Source organism: Berghia stephanieae, chromosome 7 (genome assembly GCF_034508935.2).
Source record: "Berghia stephanieae isolate SIO BIC M18660-M18661 chromosome 7, UCSD_Bste_1.3, whole genome shotgun sequence".
Classification (NCBI taxonomy): Eukaryota; Metazoa; Mollusca; class Gastropoda; order Nudibranchia; family Aeolidiidae; genus Berghia; species Berghia stephanieae.
Window position 1 is genome coordinate 52,421,880 of NC_088366.1, and position 18,995 is coordinate 52,440,874.

Here is an 18,995-nt window from a genome sequence, read left to right on the forward strand (position 1 = left end):
ATTGAACTTGATGTTGTGTTAATATTTGAGGAGGGCATATCGGTGATCAGCCATATCTTCTATCATCAATGATGATATTTTGTGTCGGATGTTTTGAATGATTTTTTAAAAAAAAATCTTATATTTTATATCTCATTTTATAATGCCAATCATTTTATTTTTTTCTGTAAAATAGAATATTTTATAAATTTGGTTATATTTCAAAATAAAAATTAAAAATCACTGAAAGATGATATTAATCAATATTAATCGTAATATTTACTTGGTACTTTATAACTCAAATTTTGAACTAACGGGGGTCCAGAGACTCAGTTGGTAAAGCACTCACTTCAAACTTGAGCTTTAATATAGAGCAATATCCATTAAATATGTTCAAGCGCTTTACAAGGGGTCAACAGCAACACTTAACATAAAAGATGAGACATGAAGCCTGTTAGGCGATAGTACAATTTTTTTTCTGACAGAGGCAACGCTGTTAGCAGCCAGGTACTCATTTTACACCCGAGTACTGTGAGAGAATGTAAGTAAAGAGGACTCAATAATGCATTGCTCAGAGTAGGGCTTGAACCTGAACCAACCAAGAACCTTCCACTCCGAAGGCGAGTGGCATACCACTAAAAAAAAAAAAAATTAAATTAGAGCTTTTCTATAGCGCAATATCCACTAAATGTGCTCAGAACGCTTAACACGGGATCTCTGACTAACAGCAACACGTAACATGTAAAACGAGACAGGACACCTATTAATATTAGGCGATGTTACATTTTTTCAGACAGAGACAACGCTGTTGATGGCCATGTACTCATTTTACACCTGTGTACGGAATGTGAGTAAAGAGTCTTTTTCAAGGACTCAACTATGTGCTGAGTGAGACTCGAACCCAGGACCTTCCAATCCGTAGGCGAGTGTCATACCACTAGATCACATAGCCTCACAACTTCATAAACAAAAAGACTGATATTGATCCCAACTGCAGTTGAGATATATTTTTCTGATTCACCCTGTCCTGCCAGTATTGGGTAATTGGGTCTGTTTTGATCTGTTGGAAAGTACTTTTGGATAAAGCATCATTCTGTTCAATTCCTATTGTCTGTTTGACATGAGACGGGCACTGGGATCGACTCCATTCTGGGTGGGGTCTTTTGACTTCTGGCAGAAGCAGGGGAGGTCACTCCTCTTATCCCTTGTACAATAACCTTTTTTTCAAGTTTCTTCCATGGAAACACTCAAATTTATAGTAGTAGTATTAGTACAGTTGGTAGAGTACTTGCTTCACGTGCAAATGAACTGATATCGATCCCTGATGCAGTTGAGATTATTTATTTCTGATCCCCCTGTCTACCCAGCAGGGAATGGGTAGCTGGGTCTGTTAGATCTGGAGGAAAGTACTTTGTGATAGACTAGCGTCGTGTCCAAAGGATAGTAAGCGATTGCTATTGTCCATTTCATGGTATAGATACCGGGATAGACTCTGGCTCTATGAGCCCAATGGCTCCGAAGGACTACTTTTTCATTGAAACACTCAAATGGAAGTAGTCGAAGTATTTTTTTTCCATTTTCAATCATCTCTGTTGTGTACACTTATAGTTTTTGTTTTGAAAACATTTTGGAAATATTTGAGTTCGTTCCTTTCAGAGTGGAATCCTATAATATATGCCATCCTTTCTATATTCTAGGGTGTCACCATCTAGAGTTTGATATATTCCAAGAACAGAGTATCAGTGCACTTAGTTTGAGACCACTTAAACACCTTTTATGTAATACTCTTCAACAGTCGTAACGTCACTTCCCTCGTAATGACGCATGCTAACTTAATAACTGGCTCTAAACTATAGGAACAATGGCGGATGCCCTTATGAAATATTCCTCCGATGAGCATAAAAGTAAAAGTGTATCCAGAGGGGGAAAAAAACACATTATAAATCTGATGTTTTGACTTTTACAAATTCTGATCACAAGACATATGAAAAGTTCTGGCCAGCATGAAGAATAAAAAGTACCGATTTTTTGTTTTGTTTAGAACAACGATGGCCGCCGTTGCTGACATCAGACTATTGAATCCAATTACGAACCACCATAACCGTGAAGCCGAAAAAGTATGAAATGATAAACACAACAATCTACTTTCATTTTCACTTTCTGATGAGAGTGAATGCTCGAAACAATATTGTAGAAGTTGATCATAATTATACCTGAAATATTATATAAATGGCTCCCTTTACCAAAAAGTTGAGCACTATTATTTCATGGTTTTGGCTTTTATAATTTATATATAAAACAGATGATTTACAAGGAAAAAAATATCACGTCCCAAAACTAACACTATACTTTTAACAGTTTCCCTCTCAGCCAAGGGCTCCAGAAAGGGTCCGGACACAACCAAATAATCCCATTCCAATACAAAGACAGATAACAATTCTGAAAAAGATTTTAGAAGACACAGCAAGTGACCTCCTGCCCACCATGGGAGGTCAAAGACCCTATCCAGCTTTTCTCCTTTCTTTCGGTTACCGCACATGTACTCTTCCCTTCTCTTCTCTCTTCTCAGCCATTATTCTGTCCTCTTACAAACACATTTGCACTATTTTTAACTTGAGCTTGAGCATTTATATACGTAATATCCACAAAACGTGCTCAAAGCACTTTACAAAGAGTCTCAGACAAATAGTAACAATTAACATATAGAACGAGACATGGCGCCTGTTAGGCAATTATTACAATTTTCCAAAAGAGTTAGTGGCCAGGTAATAATTTTACACCTGAGTACAGTGAGAGAATGTGAGTAAACAGTCTTTTTCAAGGACTCAACTATGCGCCAAGCAAGGCTCGAAGTCCAGGACCTTCCGATCCGAAAGAGAGTGTCATAGCCGCACTCTTCTCATCTTTCTCTCTCTCTCTCTCTCTTCGCCGTTATTCTGTTCTCTTACCTGTCATCTGCATTTTTTGCGGCCGCAAATATCAGGGCGATCCGCAAATTTTGGCAAATTTCCCAAAATTGGCAAATCGTGGCAAATTTTGGGAAAATTGGCAAATCGCGTGGCAATTTTTGGGGGAAAAAAAAAGAAACGAAAACAATACTACGAAAAAAAAGTGCGAAACTTGAGAAATGTTGCAGCTTTGCCTGGGCCCAAACCAAGGGAAGCTACTCTCTATGGATAATGATCCTTTAAAATCTTTGTAACAACGCTATTCACAGTCATTTCATTAAATTAATAAATGCAGCCTCCTTAAATGTAATAAATTGTCTTTTATATATATTTTTTTCTGTATCGCATGTTAATTTTTACTTAAACGCTTAGTTCTCCTCGGCAAATTTTTTGGCAAATTTTGGTCTTTTTGGCAAATTTCTTGGCAAATTTTGGGGTTTCTTTTGGCAAATTTTGGCAAATTTTAGGTCCCAATTTGGCAAAAAATGCAGATGACAGTCTTACAAAATACATTTGCATAAATTTTGGTCAGAAAACATCTGCTGTGCTTGTATTTGGATATTGATTGTTTAAAATAAAATTATTCGAATTTCTTTGAATTTGAAGTATCAAGTTAAATATAAAGATTCTTTCCATAAGCCGACAACCATTGTTTGGTCCAATTTAGAAAAATGTTTTGTTAGAGGACGGCATTGTCCACTTAATGCTTGTTTGTTTGTTTTTGTTTTACGGCGCTTGCAACACATTTAGGTTATATCAGCGCCAGTAAAAAGGAAGAAAATGGATAGTAAAATGTTCTAGAATTACTATTAAAGCAGCCAAGAAAAGGTAAGACAAAGGGGAACTGGGAACAAATAGGGATCAGTTGTAAATTCCAAGAGTATACCACCAATGGACTTTGAGGTCACCTATAAGTCTCATCCGGACACAAGCACAAAATCCCACAGAGAGGAATACACTCAAATGCTTACATTATACACTAAAAATAACAAATATAATAATACATAACGGAGAGATGATTTACAAGGAAAAAAATATCATCTCCCAAAACAATAACTATCCATTTGACTGTTTCCCTCCCAGCCAAGACTCCAACCAGGACCAGGAAAAAACCAAGTAACCTCATTTCAAGACAAAGACAGAAAGCATGTTGGAAAACAGATATAAGGGGATAGAAGACGCAGTATGGACCTCCCTGCCCACTATGGGAGGTCAGGATCCCCACCCAGCCACTTAATGCGAGTGACAAACAGAATGAGGAGTGAGGATGGATTTTCACAGCCAAACACGTGACTCAGCGGTACAGTCTGTGCTTCGTACCCGAAAGGTACTGAGTTAAAATACCTGCTGTGCTGTGTGGCCTTGAGCAAGTAGTCACATGCTCACCCACGCTCAGTTTACGGTGCTGTACTGTAGCTGAAACCTGGGTTATTCCAGTCCTCCCTTGGAACAGGCAATAAAGACAAATTTCCCCTTTGGGATGATTCAAGGGAATTTTATCATTTTTTCCTTTTTCATTCCACCAAATATTAAACGATAAAAAGTGAGTTGTTTTCCCACAAAGTTTTTATTGGTTTTTCGGCAATTGCAACAATTTTAGAGCAAACCACTGCCTGTAAAAAAAGGAAGATGGTGGAATAATTAAAAAAAGACAAGTGCCTGAGACAAAAGTAGGACAAATGGGGCAGGTACAACAGAGATCAGAGATAGCTCAGTTGGTAGAGTGCTCGCTTCACATGGAAAGGGACCAAGTTCAATCTTCATGTGAAGTCAAGATTTTTTTCTTCTGATCCTCTCCCCCCAGCAGTGAATGGGTGGCTGGGTCTATTAGAACTGGTGGAATGTACTTAGAGAGAGACTAGTATCCTACCCAAAGGGTAGCAAGCAATTGCTATTGTTTGTTTCACACTATATAAACTAGTGCGGGGCGGTCCTTGGCAAGCTTAAGGACCACGGTCCTATGGTCCTTGGGAAATGAAGACCGCAAGGACCGGTCCTTTTCGACATTGAACATTCCTGAGAGACTGTTGGAAATTCAAACCGGTTTGACCTTTTAGAGCGTGGGATCGTTCATTCTTGAACCGTTAAAGACCGCTACACGATGAAAACCGTGGCCTACAGGAGTAAAACACACGGAGTAGTCACACTCATTTCAAATTGTAACCTAATTAGAGAAGAGGGGTGATGCCTTCTTTATTTGCTCACCGTACTTCATTGTTACTTCGATAATTTAATAAAATTTGAAATTTATCCCCATTAACGGAGATAATGGCATCGCCCAAGGCGTTGATCGAGTTGTTCGTGGCGTTGATACACACACGCAACCCCCACCCCCCCCCCCCCCCCCCCCCACCCACACACACACACACACACATTAGAGGGCAGCGAGCATTGAAGAGTAAGAGAGAGACGTGAAGTTATAATAAGAGGGGGTGGATGAGGTGATAAGAGGGGTCGATGGTGACTTTTCGCCAGATCTAACAAACTCAGCTACCCATTCATTGCGAGTAGACAGGGATTCAGAAAAAAATCGACTGCACCCGGGATCGATCTCTGGCCCTTTGCGTATAAAGAGAGTGCTCTATCAACTGAGCTATCGGGGTCCCCAAATATTCTATTGGACTTTTTTAAAATTCAGACGTTTATAACTGGGTTTTTTGGAAGGAAGAAACTAATGAAACTCATATTATTTGATTAGTAAAAACACCAAACGAAATTTTAATATTATTGTATTATTTTAAATGACAACACTGCGATAGAAAGGAGTGGTGACAAGAGATGGACAAAAGAAAACAAAAAAACGGATTTGCTACTTGCTAGGTTCGACACACACACACACACACACACACACACACACACACACACAAACACACACATCTTTTGTAGTCACATACATTTCAAACAATAACCCATTAGAGAAGAGGGGTCATGCCTTCACCATAGATCATTGTCATTGCGATCATTATGGTGTAGTAAATTTTTAAATTTACCCGTATAATGGAATCGTCCAAGGCGTGCGCCTCCTGTTCCCCCATCTCACACACGAAAGGGCGGTTTGCGGAGTGGAGGTTGGTGGTCGTCTGTGTCGTTTAGTGTATGGCAAAGGGGGGTGGGTGCGATTAATTAAGTGGGATGGGTGGTGATTGGTGGAAGATAGGCAACCGAAGCAACGAATCGCTGGGGAAGTAGTAGGCTATGGCGCGAGACCGTAGGACCGTGGTCCTTGCAAGGACCGCCCCGCACTAGTTGAAAGGTGATAAGAAGTGAGGACCGCCGCCGGTCTTCCCCTCTGGGACGGTCTTCGGTTCACAGCTAAAAGACCGTCGGACCGCGGTCCAGACCGGTCTTCAGCGCGGCACTAATATAAACCGAGATAACCTCCGACTCCCATGGGCCTCGTAGCTCTGAAGGACTTCTTTTTATTTTTTAACACTATCTTTTTTAACCTTGGACAAGCTATTTCTGCTTTTCTTTTACTAAATGGTCCTAATTCATAAATTCAGATAACATAACATAACATAACATATGGTATAGGGCAAAATAGGATAAAATCCCTTGAATGCCCTTAATATTAATAGTAATGCCATAAATCTATTGATTTGTTTGTTTGTTGCTTTAGGTCTCTTCCAACACAATTGAGGTTATATGAGAGACCGCTGAAACAAAAAAACAAGCAATCTAACAAAAATAGTACAAATGTCAATCAAAATCATAACCTAAAGATATCATAAGCTAAATGATAAATAACCAAGAACAAACAGGCAGAGGATTTACAGGAAAAAAAATATCCCCTGTCAAAAATACAATCACAAACCAAAGAAGCAGGATAGGCTAGTAAAGAGAAGAAGAAACGACATCACTATCGGATCGTACACCCATGCGAACATCATAGGTATATGATTCAAGGGTGATGCTCCCATCCAACCACCCGCTAAATCTATTGATTAAAAATTACAATAATGATACACGTGGTAAAGATAGTATTTCAACTTAAATGTACTCATGTAAATGTGGTGTACAAACATATATCTTTAACAATGACATGCAAAGCACACACACACACACACACACACACAGATCATCAATAAAGTTTTCTAAAGCTTTTCAGAATAACCTAATATTGATGCTGTCTGTTTTGTTGTTGAATGGCTCGTTCGACTTTGACAAAGTCTTGTATTCCCTGCCGAATTGGTTCATCCAATCAACCAGATTCTCCTTCTTTGTTATTTTAACTCTCTCGAGTTCACTATGATTGAAAATCGTACAAATTTGTTCCGAGTTTCAATTCATACGAATCAAAAGAGTTCAGTTAAGTCACAACAAATACATTATATATGTTTTGTTTTTTTTTGTCTGTTTTTAAGGGTTTTACGGCGCTTAGGACACATTTAGGTCATATCAGCGCCAGTAAAACAGGCAGAAAATGGTATAGTCAATAATTCTAGAAATACAATTAAAGTACCCAAGAAAAAATAAAAGACAAAGGGGAAATGGTTAAAATAGGGAACAGATGTAGATTCCAAGAGCATACCATCGAAGTACTTAGTTTGAAATCAAGTAAATGTCTCATCCTGACAACAAGCACAGGTCCCCAATGAGAGGAACAAACTCAAATGTTTACAAATATGTAAAACAAAAAAATAATACATTGCATAACAGAGAGATGATTTACAAGACAAAAAATATCAACTCCCAAAACTCTAACACTATACATTTGAATGTTGCCCTCCGAGTCCGAGCCACGGTCAGGACAATTGTTTTGTTTGTTTGTTGCTTTAGGTCTCTTCCAACACAATTGAGGTTATATGAGAGACCGCTGAAACAAAAAAACAAGCAAGCTAACAAAAATAGTACAAATGTAAATCAAAATCATAACCTAAAGATATAAGCTAAATTATAAATAACCAAGAACAAACAGGCAGAAGATTTACAGAAAAAAAATATCCCCTGTCAAAAATACAATCACAAACCAAAGAAGCTGGATAGGCTAGTAAAGAGAAGAAGAAGCGACATCACTATCGGATCGTACACCTATGCGAACATCATAGGTATACGATTCAAGGGTGATGCTCCCATCCAACCACCCGCAGGGTCAGGACAAAATCAAGTAATCTCATTCCAAGACAAAGACAGAAAGCAAGTTGGAAAACAGATAGAAGACTCAGTATGTACCTCCCAGCCCACTATGGGAGGTCATGAGTCCCACCCAATAATACTATATATGATTTATCGACAGATTATAGATTGAGTCAGAAAAAAAAAAAAAACACACACAAAAAAAAATAAAAGTATAAAAAAATCATTGCAGTAATAATTTAAACATGTAGAACAATTTTTTTAAATATCATACTTGTAAAAAACATACATACAGAACTGTATGGATTCCAGCATAGTGAATACTAGCACACTCCACGCCTGCCAGGAAGGTTTGAAAAAATCTGCTATAACCAAACAGGGCATCTCTTGAACGCCGACTTAATTTTAGAACTCACAATGAAAACTGAATTTTGAGGTGAGGTCTATATAAAATCGTCACTTTTGATAAACTAGCATTCTAATATAAGCTCATTAGGAAAGATAATAGTACAAGGCACAAATTAAACATGAAAGTGCAGAGAAGATAGAAAGGATTATTGTGCAGGAGAAATACATCAAACAAACCTAGCAACGTCAATTTCAAAGGCCCCACCCATCCTCGAAATGTAGTTTGTTTTAAAGGGTTTTACGGGCTTGCAACACATTTAGGTTATATCAGCGCCAGTAAAAAGGACGATAATGGGATAGTAAAAAGTTCTAGAATTACAATTAAAGCACCCAAGAGAAAGTAAGACAAAAGGGAATGGGAACAAATAGGGATCAGATGTAGATTCCAAGAGCATACCACCAATGTACTTAGTTTGAGATCACCATTGTCTCATCCGGACACAAGCACAAAATCCAACAAAGAGGAATGCACTCAAATGCTTACATTATACATTAAAAATAACAAATATAATAATACATAACAGAGAGATGATTTACAAGGAAAAAAATATCATCTCCCAAAACAATAATTATGCATTTGACTATTTCCCTCTCAGCCAAGACTCCGACGAGGGCCAGGAAAAAACCAAGTTATCTCATTCCAAGACAAAGACAGAAAGCTTGTTGGATAAGATATAAGGGGATAGAAGACACAGTATATACCTCCCTGCCCGCTATGGGAGTTCAGGATCCCCACCCATCCTCGAAATGTAGGCATCCGCAGTGCCCTCTCCAAACACGATTATCAGGCAGTCCTGTACACTCTACAAAGCAGCACACTGGGACTGGATGACAGACTTGTATCTATATAATAAGTCGTTACCTCCCATGAGCGTTGGATTTCGCAACGCTCAGAATCTTGCACACTTTTTGGCTTCACCCGACAGCCTGCTACAATGCTAGAATCCAACGAGTACTGTATTTATTTCAAAATGGGTTTTTCAAACTGGCCAAAATCTTTTTAAATTAAACGGAATCATTTCAATGCTCAAAGAAAAAATATAGTTTGAGTCACAAATAGTGATAAATGGAAATGGTGATGGTTCTATTCTACAGTGTATGACAGGGAATAAATTTTGTTGCATAGTCATAAATAACAATAGGAAATTGAATGTAAGCTCCAATACAATAAATGAAGACAGATGATGTGGACGTTTTGGATTTCCCCTTTATCAACAAAACACGATTAATGAAATACTAAAGACGAATGATTCATCTTCAGTGTTTCATTCATCGTGTTTTGTTGATAAAGGGGCAACCCGAAACACCCACATTTTCTGCCTTCGTTTAGTAAATTGAATCTTCCATTCAATTTCCTCCTGCTATTTATTTCTTTGAGCTTCAAGCAGCAACATTTTCATTATCACATTGTCATAATTAAATCAAAATCAAATTTATACAAGAGAGCTAAGATCTGTGCATATAATGTGATTTTGGAACATACAACATAGAAATATTTCACGACCTACCAAGTTTCAGTTACACAGTTTGGGAATATTCTTATGAAAATCTGGGATTATGATGATGATGATGATATTTTTTCTTGTGTGGAGAAATAATATAAAAAATCAGAATGAAATTGGAAGAGTTGATTTGTATTTGATAACCAGTGATGTAATGTTTGGTTTTGTTGTAAAATTCTCTCCATGATGCTAGAGACTGAGGAAACTGTCATGAATGTTTGTTGTCAGGGGTTTTACAACGATGCTTGCAACACTCACATAACCATTTTGTGACAATAATGGGGGGTTTTACAACGATGCTTGCAACACTCACATAACCATTTTGTGATAATAATGGGTTTTTTTTACGCCGATGCTTGCAACATTCACACAACACATTATGTGACAATAATGGGGGGTTTTACGCCGATGCTTGTAACACTCACACAACCATTTTGTGACAATAATGGGGTTTTTTACAACAATGCTTACAACACTCACACAACCATTTTGTGACAATAATGATGTGAAAATTTGCAAACCACGAGCACATAACAAAAAACAAGACAAAGGTGGGCTGAGCGGTTAGTTCAAACAGGGGGAATATATCTCATTTTATTCTTGTGTCATTTAATAGAGTTTAACTCACTCAACCCTAACACCGACTATATCCATAGTTCACTGGGGTTACTTTTACCTCATGCCTATTTATTACATTTTTCTGAGACAAATTATAGGCGTAGTATCAAGGCTAATGTCTTTAGATTTTACATGTTAATAATAGTTGAATAAAACTATCTATGTACATGCTCATTTTTAACACATTTTTTCCAATTTTGAAAAGTAGCAAAAATCTCTAGGGATTGAGTGAGTTAAAAGTGCTTATAACACATATGTCTTGAAAAATTGAAGATGAGAGGAATTTACATCAAAGGTTTATCACATTAATATCTCATGCTCAATAAACAAGAACTCGCTTCAGAGTTAAATCAATATGCATGTGTGCATGCACATATTCAAAGGAAAACCCACTCAAAAACACTAAAACACCAATCTGCACACTCAAACATCTTCAAATATTTCATTTGCACCCCGCACTATCAAAGACTGGAACACTCTTCCCGAATCATGTGTGAACACAACAGATTTGGACACCTTCAAGCAAAGATTATCAATATTCCTCAGCCTAAACTCCGACAATGACTGCCACTGCCACATTCAACAACTCTCTCCGCCCTCGAATGCAAATACTCAGAATTGAGTTGACTTTGAGTAACATTCAGATTCAGATCTATATAGGCTTCACTCGACGTATACTTAATTGCAGGTCTGATAACCTAAATTGTTATAGGCTCATTGTCGTAATGGAAATTACTCTCAAACCAACACAAAATATTGTCCATGATAACAATGTTAAATCAAGCCCGTGCTCATAATTGTGTTTGGTTATCAGACTGTGCCCAAGCTTCACTTAAATTAGAATTATAGCAACTGTCCACAAACTTCTGTTTAAAAACAAGAAACTTTTGTAGATAATGTGAGTGAAGAGGAAAATAATTAATGATTAATGGAGCAATGAGATATTTCTATTTTTCCAGTAAAAACTTCTTGTAGTCTGCAGCCATTGACGACGACGATGATGAGAATTTGGGAACAAAGTTGACCTTGACTATCTCACTAAAACCTTCAGACATGGACGGTTCTTTGAACTTTGACCTGGATGTAATAGTATAGAGAAACAGAACAATATGAAAACCTTGCATATAAAAAATACAAACATGTACTTGGTAATAAACAAAAATGAATATGACAGCTTAAAAAAAGAACAAAATACCAAACACGGAACGTTTCAGGCTCAAAATCCTTCTTCATCCAACAACAATAAACATAAATATATTAATGTTAAAAAATTGTAATATCACCTAACACGCGGCGTCATGTCCAGTCCTAAATGTTAAATCTTGCTGTTGGCCAGGGACCCTTTGTAAAGCGCTTTGATCACATTTAGTGGATATTGCGCTATATAAAAGCTCAAAATTAAAAAAGAAATTTTTTTTACAACTGACAGGGTTCCACTGTATAAAAAAGCTGGTTAATACCTTGCTTGATTGAATATCATCTCGTTGATCTTGGCGTGAGAACTGTCTGTCATTTCACGGAACTGGTAAAATATAAGAAAACAACAAGATTTATGTTTATGTTATAAAAGACAAGACAAGCACAAGAAACAAAAACTAGCGATGCAAGCATTTATATTAATAGTAATAATAATAATAATAATAGTAATAATAATAATAATAATAATAATAATAATAATAATAATAATAATAGTAATAAAACATGGCATTTATATCGCGCATTTTCATCACTGTGTGATGCTCAATGCTCGTTACAAATAAATATACAAAATTTACATATAAAACGTATACCACAATGATATCAATAGCAGCAAAGTATGTCATAATAAATTAATATCATAAAAATGTAACAGTAAAAAGGTAGTGATTTATCAATGATTTGAATCTATCAATGGTGTTTGCTTCTCTTATGCCTTATAATGTTGCAATACTATTTTCATATTTTGTTGTTGTTAAATTGAATTCGTATCACTTTTCAATCAAACTTGTCTTACTGTTATATGTTTTGTTTTATATCACTGTAAAGCGCTTAGAGACTGTGTCAACGGGGTAAAGTGCTAAATAAATGCCATTTATTATTATTATTATTATTATCCTTCTGGGCATATCGTTATACACAAGAGGTTCAGTGTGGGTAAAGGAACGGTCACTATAAGATTCATAATTGTAATTATTTCTTTACTCAAAATTTCCTAAGTTAAAACTTAAAATTAAGATTGTAACATCAGCTTCACCTCAACATAGTACTGTTTTGAGATTCTGAGATACATATGAGCTCTGGAAAACTGAATGAATATAACCTGCTTGTCCTGAACACTGTGTGTATCTAATATGAAGGAATGAACATAAATGAACAGAACAGCTTTGTAAAAAGAACAAAATACTGAATACGGAATGTTTCAGGCTCAAAACCCTTCTTCAGCTCATAACAAAACTAATAAAAACGTTAATAGATCAGTTAAATTCCAGACAGACGGCACTAACGTTCATAATCCTTTACAGTCTGCAGCTTAAAACAAAAAACAAATAACTTGAGCATCTATATAGTGTAATATCCATGAAACGTGCTCAAAGCATTTTACAAGCAGTCCATAGCCAACAACAAAACTAAACATAATATAAGAAGACACATGACGCCTGTCAGGCGATATTACAATATTTCGGACAGGGACAACGTTATTAACTCCTAGGTACTCATTTTACGACAGAGTATGGTGAGAGAATGTGAGTAAAGAGCCTTTTCCAAGGAATCCACAACTGTGCACTGCTCAAAGCAGGACTCAAACCCTAGACCTTTGATTCAAAGACAAGTGTTATACGACTAGACAACACAGCCGTATAGCTTAACATCGCATTGACGTATGTTATATGACAAAAATTAAGTCACTCAACACTAACACCGACTATATCCGTAGTTTACCCGGCGTTACTTTTACCCTGTGCCTATTTATAACATTTTTCTGAGACAAATTATAGGCGTAGTATCAAAACTAATGTTTTTAGTTTTTACATGTTAATGATAGTTGAATAAAAGCATATATGTACATGCTCCTTTTTATTACATTTTTTTTCCAATTTTGAAAAGTAGCAAAAATCTCCAGGTTGAGTGAGTTAATATCATTGTAATGGAAACAACACGACTCTTACTTTCTCATTGTGTCTGCAATGTTCAAAAGTGGTTGACATGAGAAAACAACGGCACGGCACTTGTGCCTCCTTGGCGCAATCCACATACCTTGAAAAAAAAGAAAAAGAAAGTTCTTTTAAAAACAATTAACAATTTCGTTTATTCGAGATTTTGTATGTTTTTGGTTTTAGGAGTTTTACGACACTTGCAACACTGTTAAGGTCATTTCAGCACTACTAAGGAAGGAATTGTTTGTTTGTTTTTAAGGGTTTTACGGCGCTTGCAACACATTTAGGTTATATCAGTGCCAGTAAAAATGGGAAGAAAAGGGGATAGTAAAAAATTCTAGAATTACAATTAGAGCTCCTCAGAAAAAGTAAGACATAGGGGAACTGGGAACAAATAGGGCTCAGATGTAGATTCCAAGAGCATACCACCAATGTACTTAGTTTGGTTTCACCTATAAGTCTCATCCCGACACAAGCACAAATAGGAATGCACTCAAATACTTACAATATACATTCAAAATAACAAATATAATATGACATAACAGAGAGATGATTTACAAGGGAAAAAAAAAATATCATCTCCCAAAACAACAACTATGCATTTGACTTTCACCCCCAGCCAGGGCCAGGAAAAAAAACAACAAGCAATCTCATTCCAAAACAAAAGACAGAAAGCATGTTGGAAAACAGATTTAAGGGGATAGAAGACACAGTAAGTGCCTCCGTGCCCGCTATGGGAGGTCGGGAACACCACTCAGAAAAGGAAGAAATGAAAAGGGACAAGTTTGTAGATCTGAAGTAAAAAGCACAAAATAAATCACACGTTTAATTTTAGCAACTGCCAAAATAACTCGTATATGAATATAATATTTCCAATCAACAAATCAAAGTAAGTAAAATCAATAATAAATCAAAGCAAATAATAATAATAATAATAATAATAATAATAATAATAATAATAATAATAATAATAATGATAATAATATTAACAATAACAATAATAATAATAATATTAATAATAATAATAATAATAATAATTAGACCTGTAAATGAGCTCTATAAAAATTGACTGAAACTCTTCGACAAACTGAAGATTCAATTATTTTTTTTAAAAATAAGGGCATCATTGGAGAGGAGAGTGATAAATACAATATATCAAAATAGTGGGTGTTATTTCTTACTGGAAGTCTGGAAGTATGACTGTCATAATTTGATGTAGAAGTAGAAGGAATGCTAAATAAGCATGTCATTCATATAGGTAAAGATGACTTCATCAAAGTCATATTCCTGCCTCTGGAATTTTTTTGACATAGAAAAATAATCACCATTATCATCTTTAACTTCTAGCCATGACCAATTGAATTTATTCCTCACGGGACTCACATCTTTATCGATGCTCGACAAGTCTGAATTGCGATCCACGAACAGCTCAGCCATTGTGAGAACATTAGAATAATGTAGCAATGAGCAAACTTGATTTTCAATCAGTAAATGACAGAGAAAAAAAACTTAAATAAATATGACTTCAGGCCAATACACTGAATTATTAAGTAGAAGTGAATTATCAAGAAGAAACTTCGGCAGGCGTAGCGGAAAAATTCAAAGAATCGAAATGAAGGTAAATCACCACAAAACAGCATGCTCGCTTGGGCTTGAGCAAAACAATGCCAGAAAACGTCCTGATTTGCACGGGAATTAATTAGGCTACTTACCATTGTTCCTTATGATCAGGTACTCAATCAGTGAAGAAACGGTCAACCAGTTTGTTTACAACGTGAGGCAATCGAAATGTGCTTGTAGCAATCTATCCTAACTTTCGATTTGAAGATGTCTACATAACGGACTTTCGGCTTTCGCAATTTACTTTATCATAGTTTTGAGACTCGAAGGGTAAATGTGGTCAATTTTGGCTTAGATGAAACAGTGAAATTTATCGCTTGGTGGCTCAGTTAAAATTGGCTACAGTTGGGATCACGACGGATTGGAAAGTGAAAAAATAATTTAACGAAGGATGTGTGAAAATACCCAGGGAAGTGTTCAGACACGCCTTTTATAAAAAGCATCGCTTTGTCTTGGCAATATATACATCGTTAATATAAACGGTCCCCATGAGCTATGCGTAGCGCTGTGGAACACTCCTAATTATTTTACGGTCATTCGACTACGATTTGTGAATTCTTTCTTTTTTTATTTCTTTCTTTCTTTCTTTCCTTTTTTAAATATTTGAATTTGACAAATTGACTGATTGCAGTTAATTGACTGAGAATTTACAGGTCTAAATAATAATAATGACAAAAAATAATAACAACAATGATATAAGGAACAGAAGATTTCACAACCAATCCACCAATGTGCCTATTGTTGACATTACCTCATAGTCCCATCCAGGCACAAGCAAAGGATTTCAGCATGAAGGATACACTCAAATGTTTACAAACTACATGTATAAATACTGATCGTCATAAAAGCACACAACAGAGAGACGATTTGCAGGGAAAAAATATCATCTCTCAAAGAGATAAATTTCTCCTTAGGATGAATGAAGTTGGTGGGGGGAGGTAGTCAAGTGGTTAAGACATTGCATTGTGTACCAGAGGGTCCCAGGTTCGAGCCCCTCTTCAGACACTTCCATTTTTAATGGATGGGCAAGATTATTAACCCCCAATTTGCTCACTTTGGACAACAATGGTGATTCCTATTTGATGGATTATCTAGATTCCTTCCCGGAATGCCTCATCGATACATCTCACAATGCCGCACAAAAGGGTGAATATTAAAAAAATATTTATTAACTCACTCAACCCTGATACCGACTATGTCTGTAGTTTACCCGGGTTACTTTTACCTCATGCCTATTTATCACATTTTTCTGAGACAAATTATAGGCATAGTATCAAAGCAAATGTTTTAAGATTTTACATGTAAATGATAGTTGAATAAAACTATCTATGTACATGCTTATTTTTAATACATTTTTTCCAATTTTGAAAAGTATATAAAAATCTTTAGGGTTGAGTCAGTTAATGTATCTTTTTTATTTTTATTTACCTTTGCCGTTCCTCTGGACTAAGATTTGTGTTATCCACAACCACACTGGAGTTAACTAGAGACTCTTTGGTGACTTTGACACATTTCTGCCAAGATCCTAAAGTGTCCTGAGAGATCAATGGATGGAAAACAAAATATCATCTGGTCTTTAAAAACAAAAAAAAAAAGGTTTGGAGATCACTGTCGTCTATCTGGAATTTAGCAACGTATTTATGTCTTTATTGTTGGCTGAAGAAGCGTTTTTAGCCCGAAACGTTCTGTGCTTGGTATTTTGTTCTTTTTTGAAGCTGTTGTTTTCATTCTTTGTTTATTACTTTTCACAGTCCACAGCTTCTAGCAGCCTAGTATCACTTTGACTTGTGTACTTCTCAACATAAAACTTTAGATCACAATGGAAATTAACTGAAAAAAATAGTAATGACTATCTCTCCCCTCCCCTCCCATCCCCCCTCCCTGTGTGGATAAAAATCATTGAGCAGTTTAGAATTATTCAAAGACGTTTCATTATGGGGGTCCAATAGCTCAGTTGGTATAGCACTTGCTTCACAAGTAAAGGGATCAAGATTGATCCTGGGTGAGGTCAAGATTTTTTTCTGACCACCCCCCCCACCCTTCTGTCTATCCAGCAGTGATTTGGTTAGCTGGGTCTGTTAGATCTGGTGAAAAGTACTTTGTAGTAGACCAGTGTCCTATCCAAAAAGGATACAAAGCAATTGCTTTATGCTACAGAAACACGGATAAACTTCGGCTCCATGAGCCTAATGGCTTTGAAAGACTACATCTTGTTTATTGACATGACTTATTGCCATCCGCGGCTTTTCTAAGTCTATTGACGATTTCCCTCCATTGGTCTCTATCCTTTGGGAGAGATTGTAGGTCTCTCTGCATGATCTTGTCCAACCTCAACTCTTGATGGTTCTTGAGGTGTGTCAATTCTCTGTTTAATATTGTTGTTTTGACCTGATTGTGTAAAGTATTTTCGCTTTTTCACTTCCTAATAATGTAAATATTAACTTATTAATATATTTGTTTTGCAATTTTACAGTCACAATTTCAACTATTTTACAGTGTTGAAATTATTCACATGTAAAGCACAACTCTGGCTGTGAAACTGCTGCTCATTTATATATACAACACATTTCCATTCTCTATTTATTTTACTGTGTAAATTATAACACGTCTGTACAAAAATTTCATTTTTAAGATGTTATAAAGTATTATTATCATGATGGCTGTGATTGCTGGAATATAGTTGTCTTTTCTAATATGTGTCCAAATAGTCTCCATCGTGTTTCTAATCTATGAGCTTTTTATTATTACATTAGAAACTGGATGATAAGATACTCACCCTATTGACGACAACGTATCCTTTTGCTTTTAAATTGTGTTTGACAAAATGAGATTTCCCACCTGTGATTGTGGTAAAAAATATGGAAAACAAAATTTTGATTATTTTTTAAATAAAGTTAAAAGATTGTCAAGAAATTTATATTGCATGGAATGAAATAAATGTTTCAGATTCAAAATGAATTCATTTTCCGTTTCTAAAAAAACAACAAAATCAGCATTTAACATTTAACAAAATTCTTTTATACGCCTATAAATGATAAACTATTGTGGGTCCTTCTTTCTTACAAGACCTCATTGAAGTTTACACACCTTGTTGTGTTTTAACATCATCAGATTCTCTTTTAATGAAAGAAATAAACTGCATTAAAACTTTTTTTAAAAAAAGCATTTAACTATACAGCTATACGTCTCAGTTTTAAAACAAAATATGCGCCTAGTGTTCTAACATTTAAGAAGCCTCTTAAAACTGAATTATTTTAAAAGAAATTTTATCATTGATTTATTTTGATCTTGATAGTCTTATTTTACAATTAAAAAAAAAAAATGTACATATGTGTGGGCATATTTTGTGTGTCTGTATGAATGAAAAATAAAGCGCTGCAGAGCACTTTTAAGTGGATGCTTAGGCGTTATAGAAATAAAAATGTTATTATTATTCTTATATAACTCGTGTTTTTAATCTATGGGCTTTTATTATTACATTAGAATATATTAAATGCATGTAATTTTTTTATACATTATTTTTTAAGGATTTGCAAATTGGAAGTCTTTAGTTTTAAACCTCTATACCCAAGCTCCCCACCAGCGTGGCTCATCGGTACGGTCTTTGCTTTATACCCAAAAGGTACTGAGTTCAATCGCCCACCGTTGTGCTGTGTGGCCTTGAACAAGTCACCTCGCCCTAGCTCAATTTGCAGCGCTGCACTGCGGCT

At 35.9% G+C, this 18,995-nt stretch overlaps 1 protein-coding gene across 1 annotated transcript in view; it reads right to left on the minus strand.

Annotated features, from left to right (window-relative positions):
• Positions 1–5,616: 5,616 nt before the first annotated feature.
• The window catches only part of LOC144977466 (uncharacterized), a 28,536-nt gene continuing 15,157 nt past the window's right edge, over positions 5,617–18,995 (minus strand). The window contains exons 12-16 of the mRNA XM_078922714.1: positions 18,062–18,123; positions 16,714–16,820; positions 13,678–13,765; positions 11,992–12,053; positions 5,617–11,608 (exon numbers count right to left, since the gene is read on the minus strand). Coding sequence (XP_078778840.1) covers positions 11,479–11,608; positions 11,992–12,053; positions 13,678–13,765; positions 16,714–16,820; positions 18,062–18,123 — 449 coding nt within the window. The 3' untranslated portion in view covers positions 5,617–11,478. The remainder of the gene's footprint in view (positions 11,609–11,991; positions 12,054–13,677; positions 13,766–16,713; positions 16,821–18,061; positions 18,124–18,995) is intronic.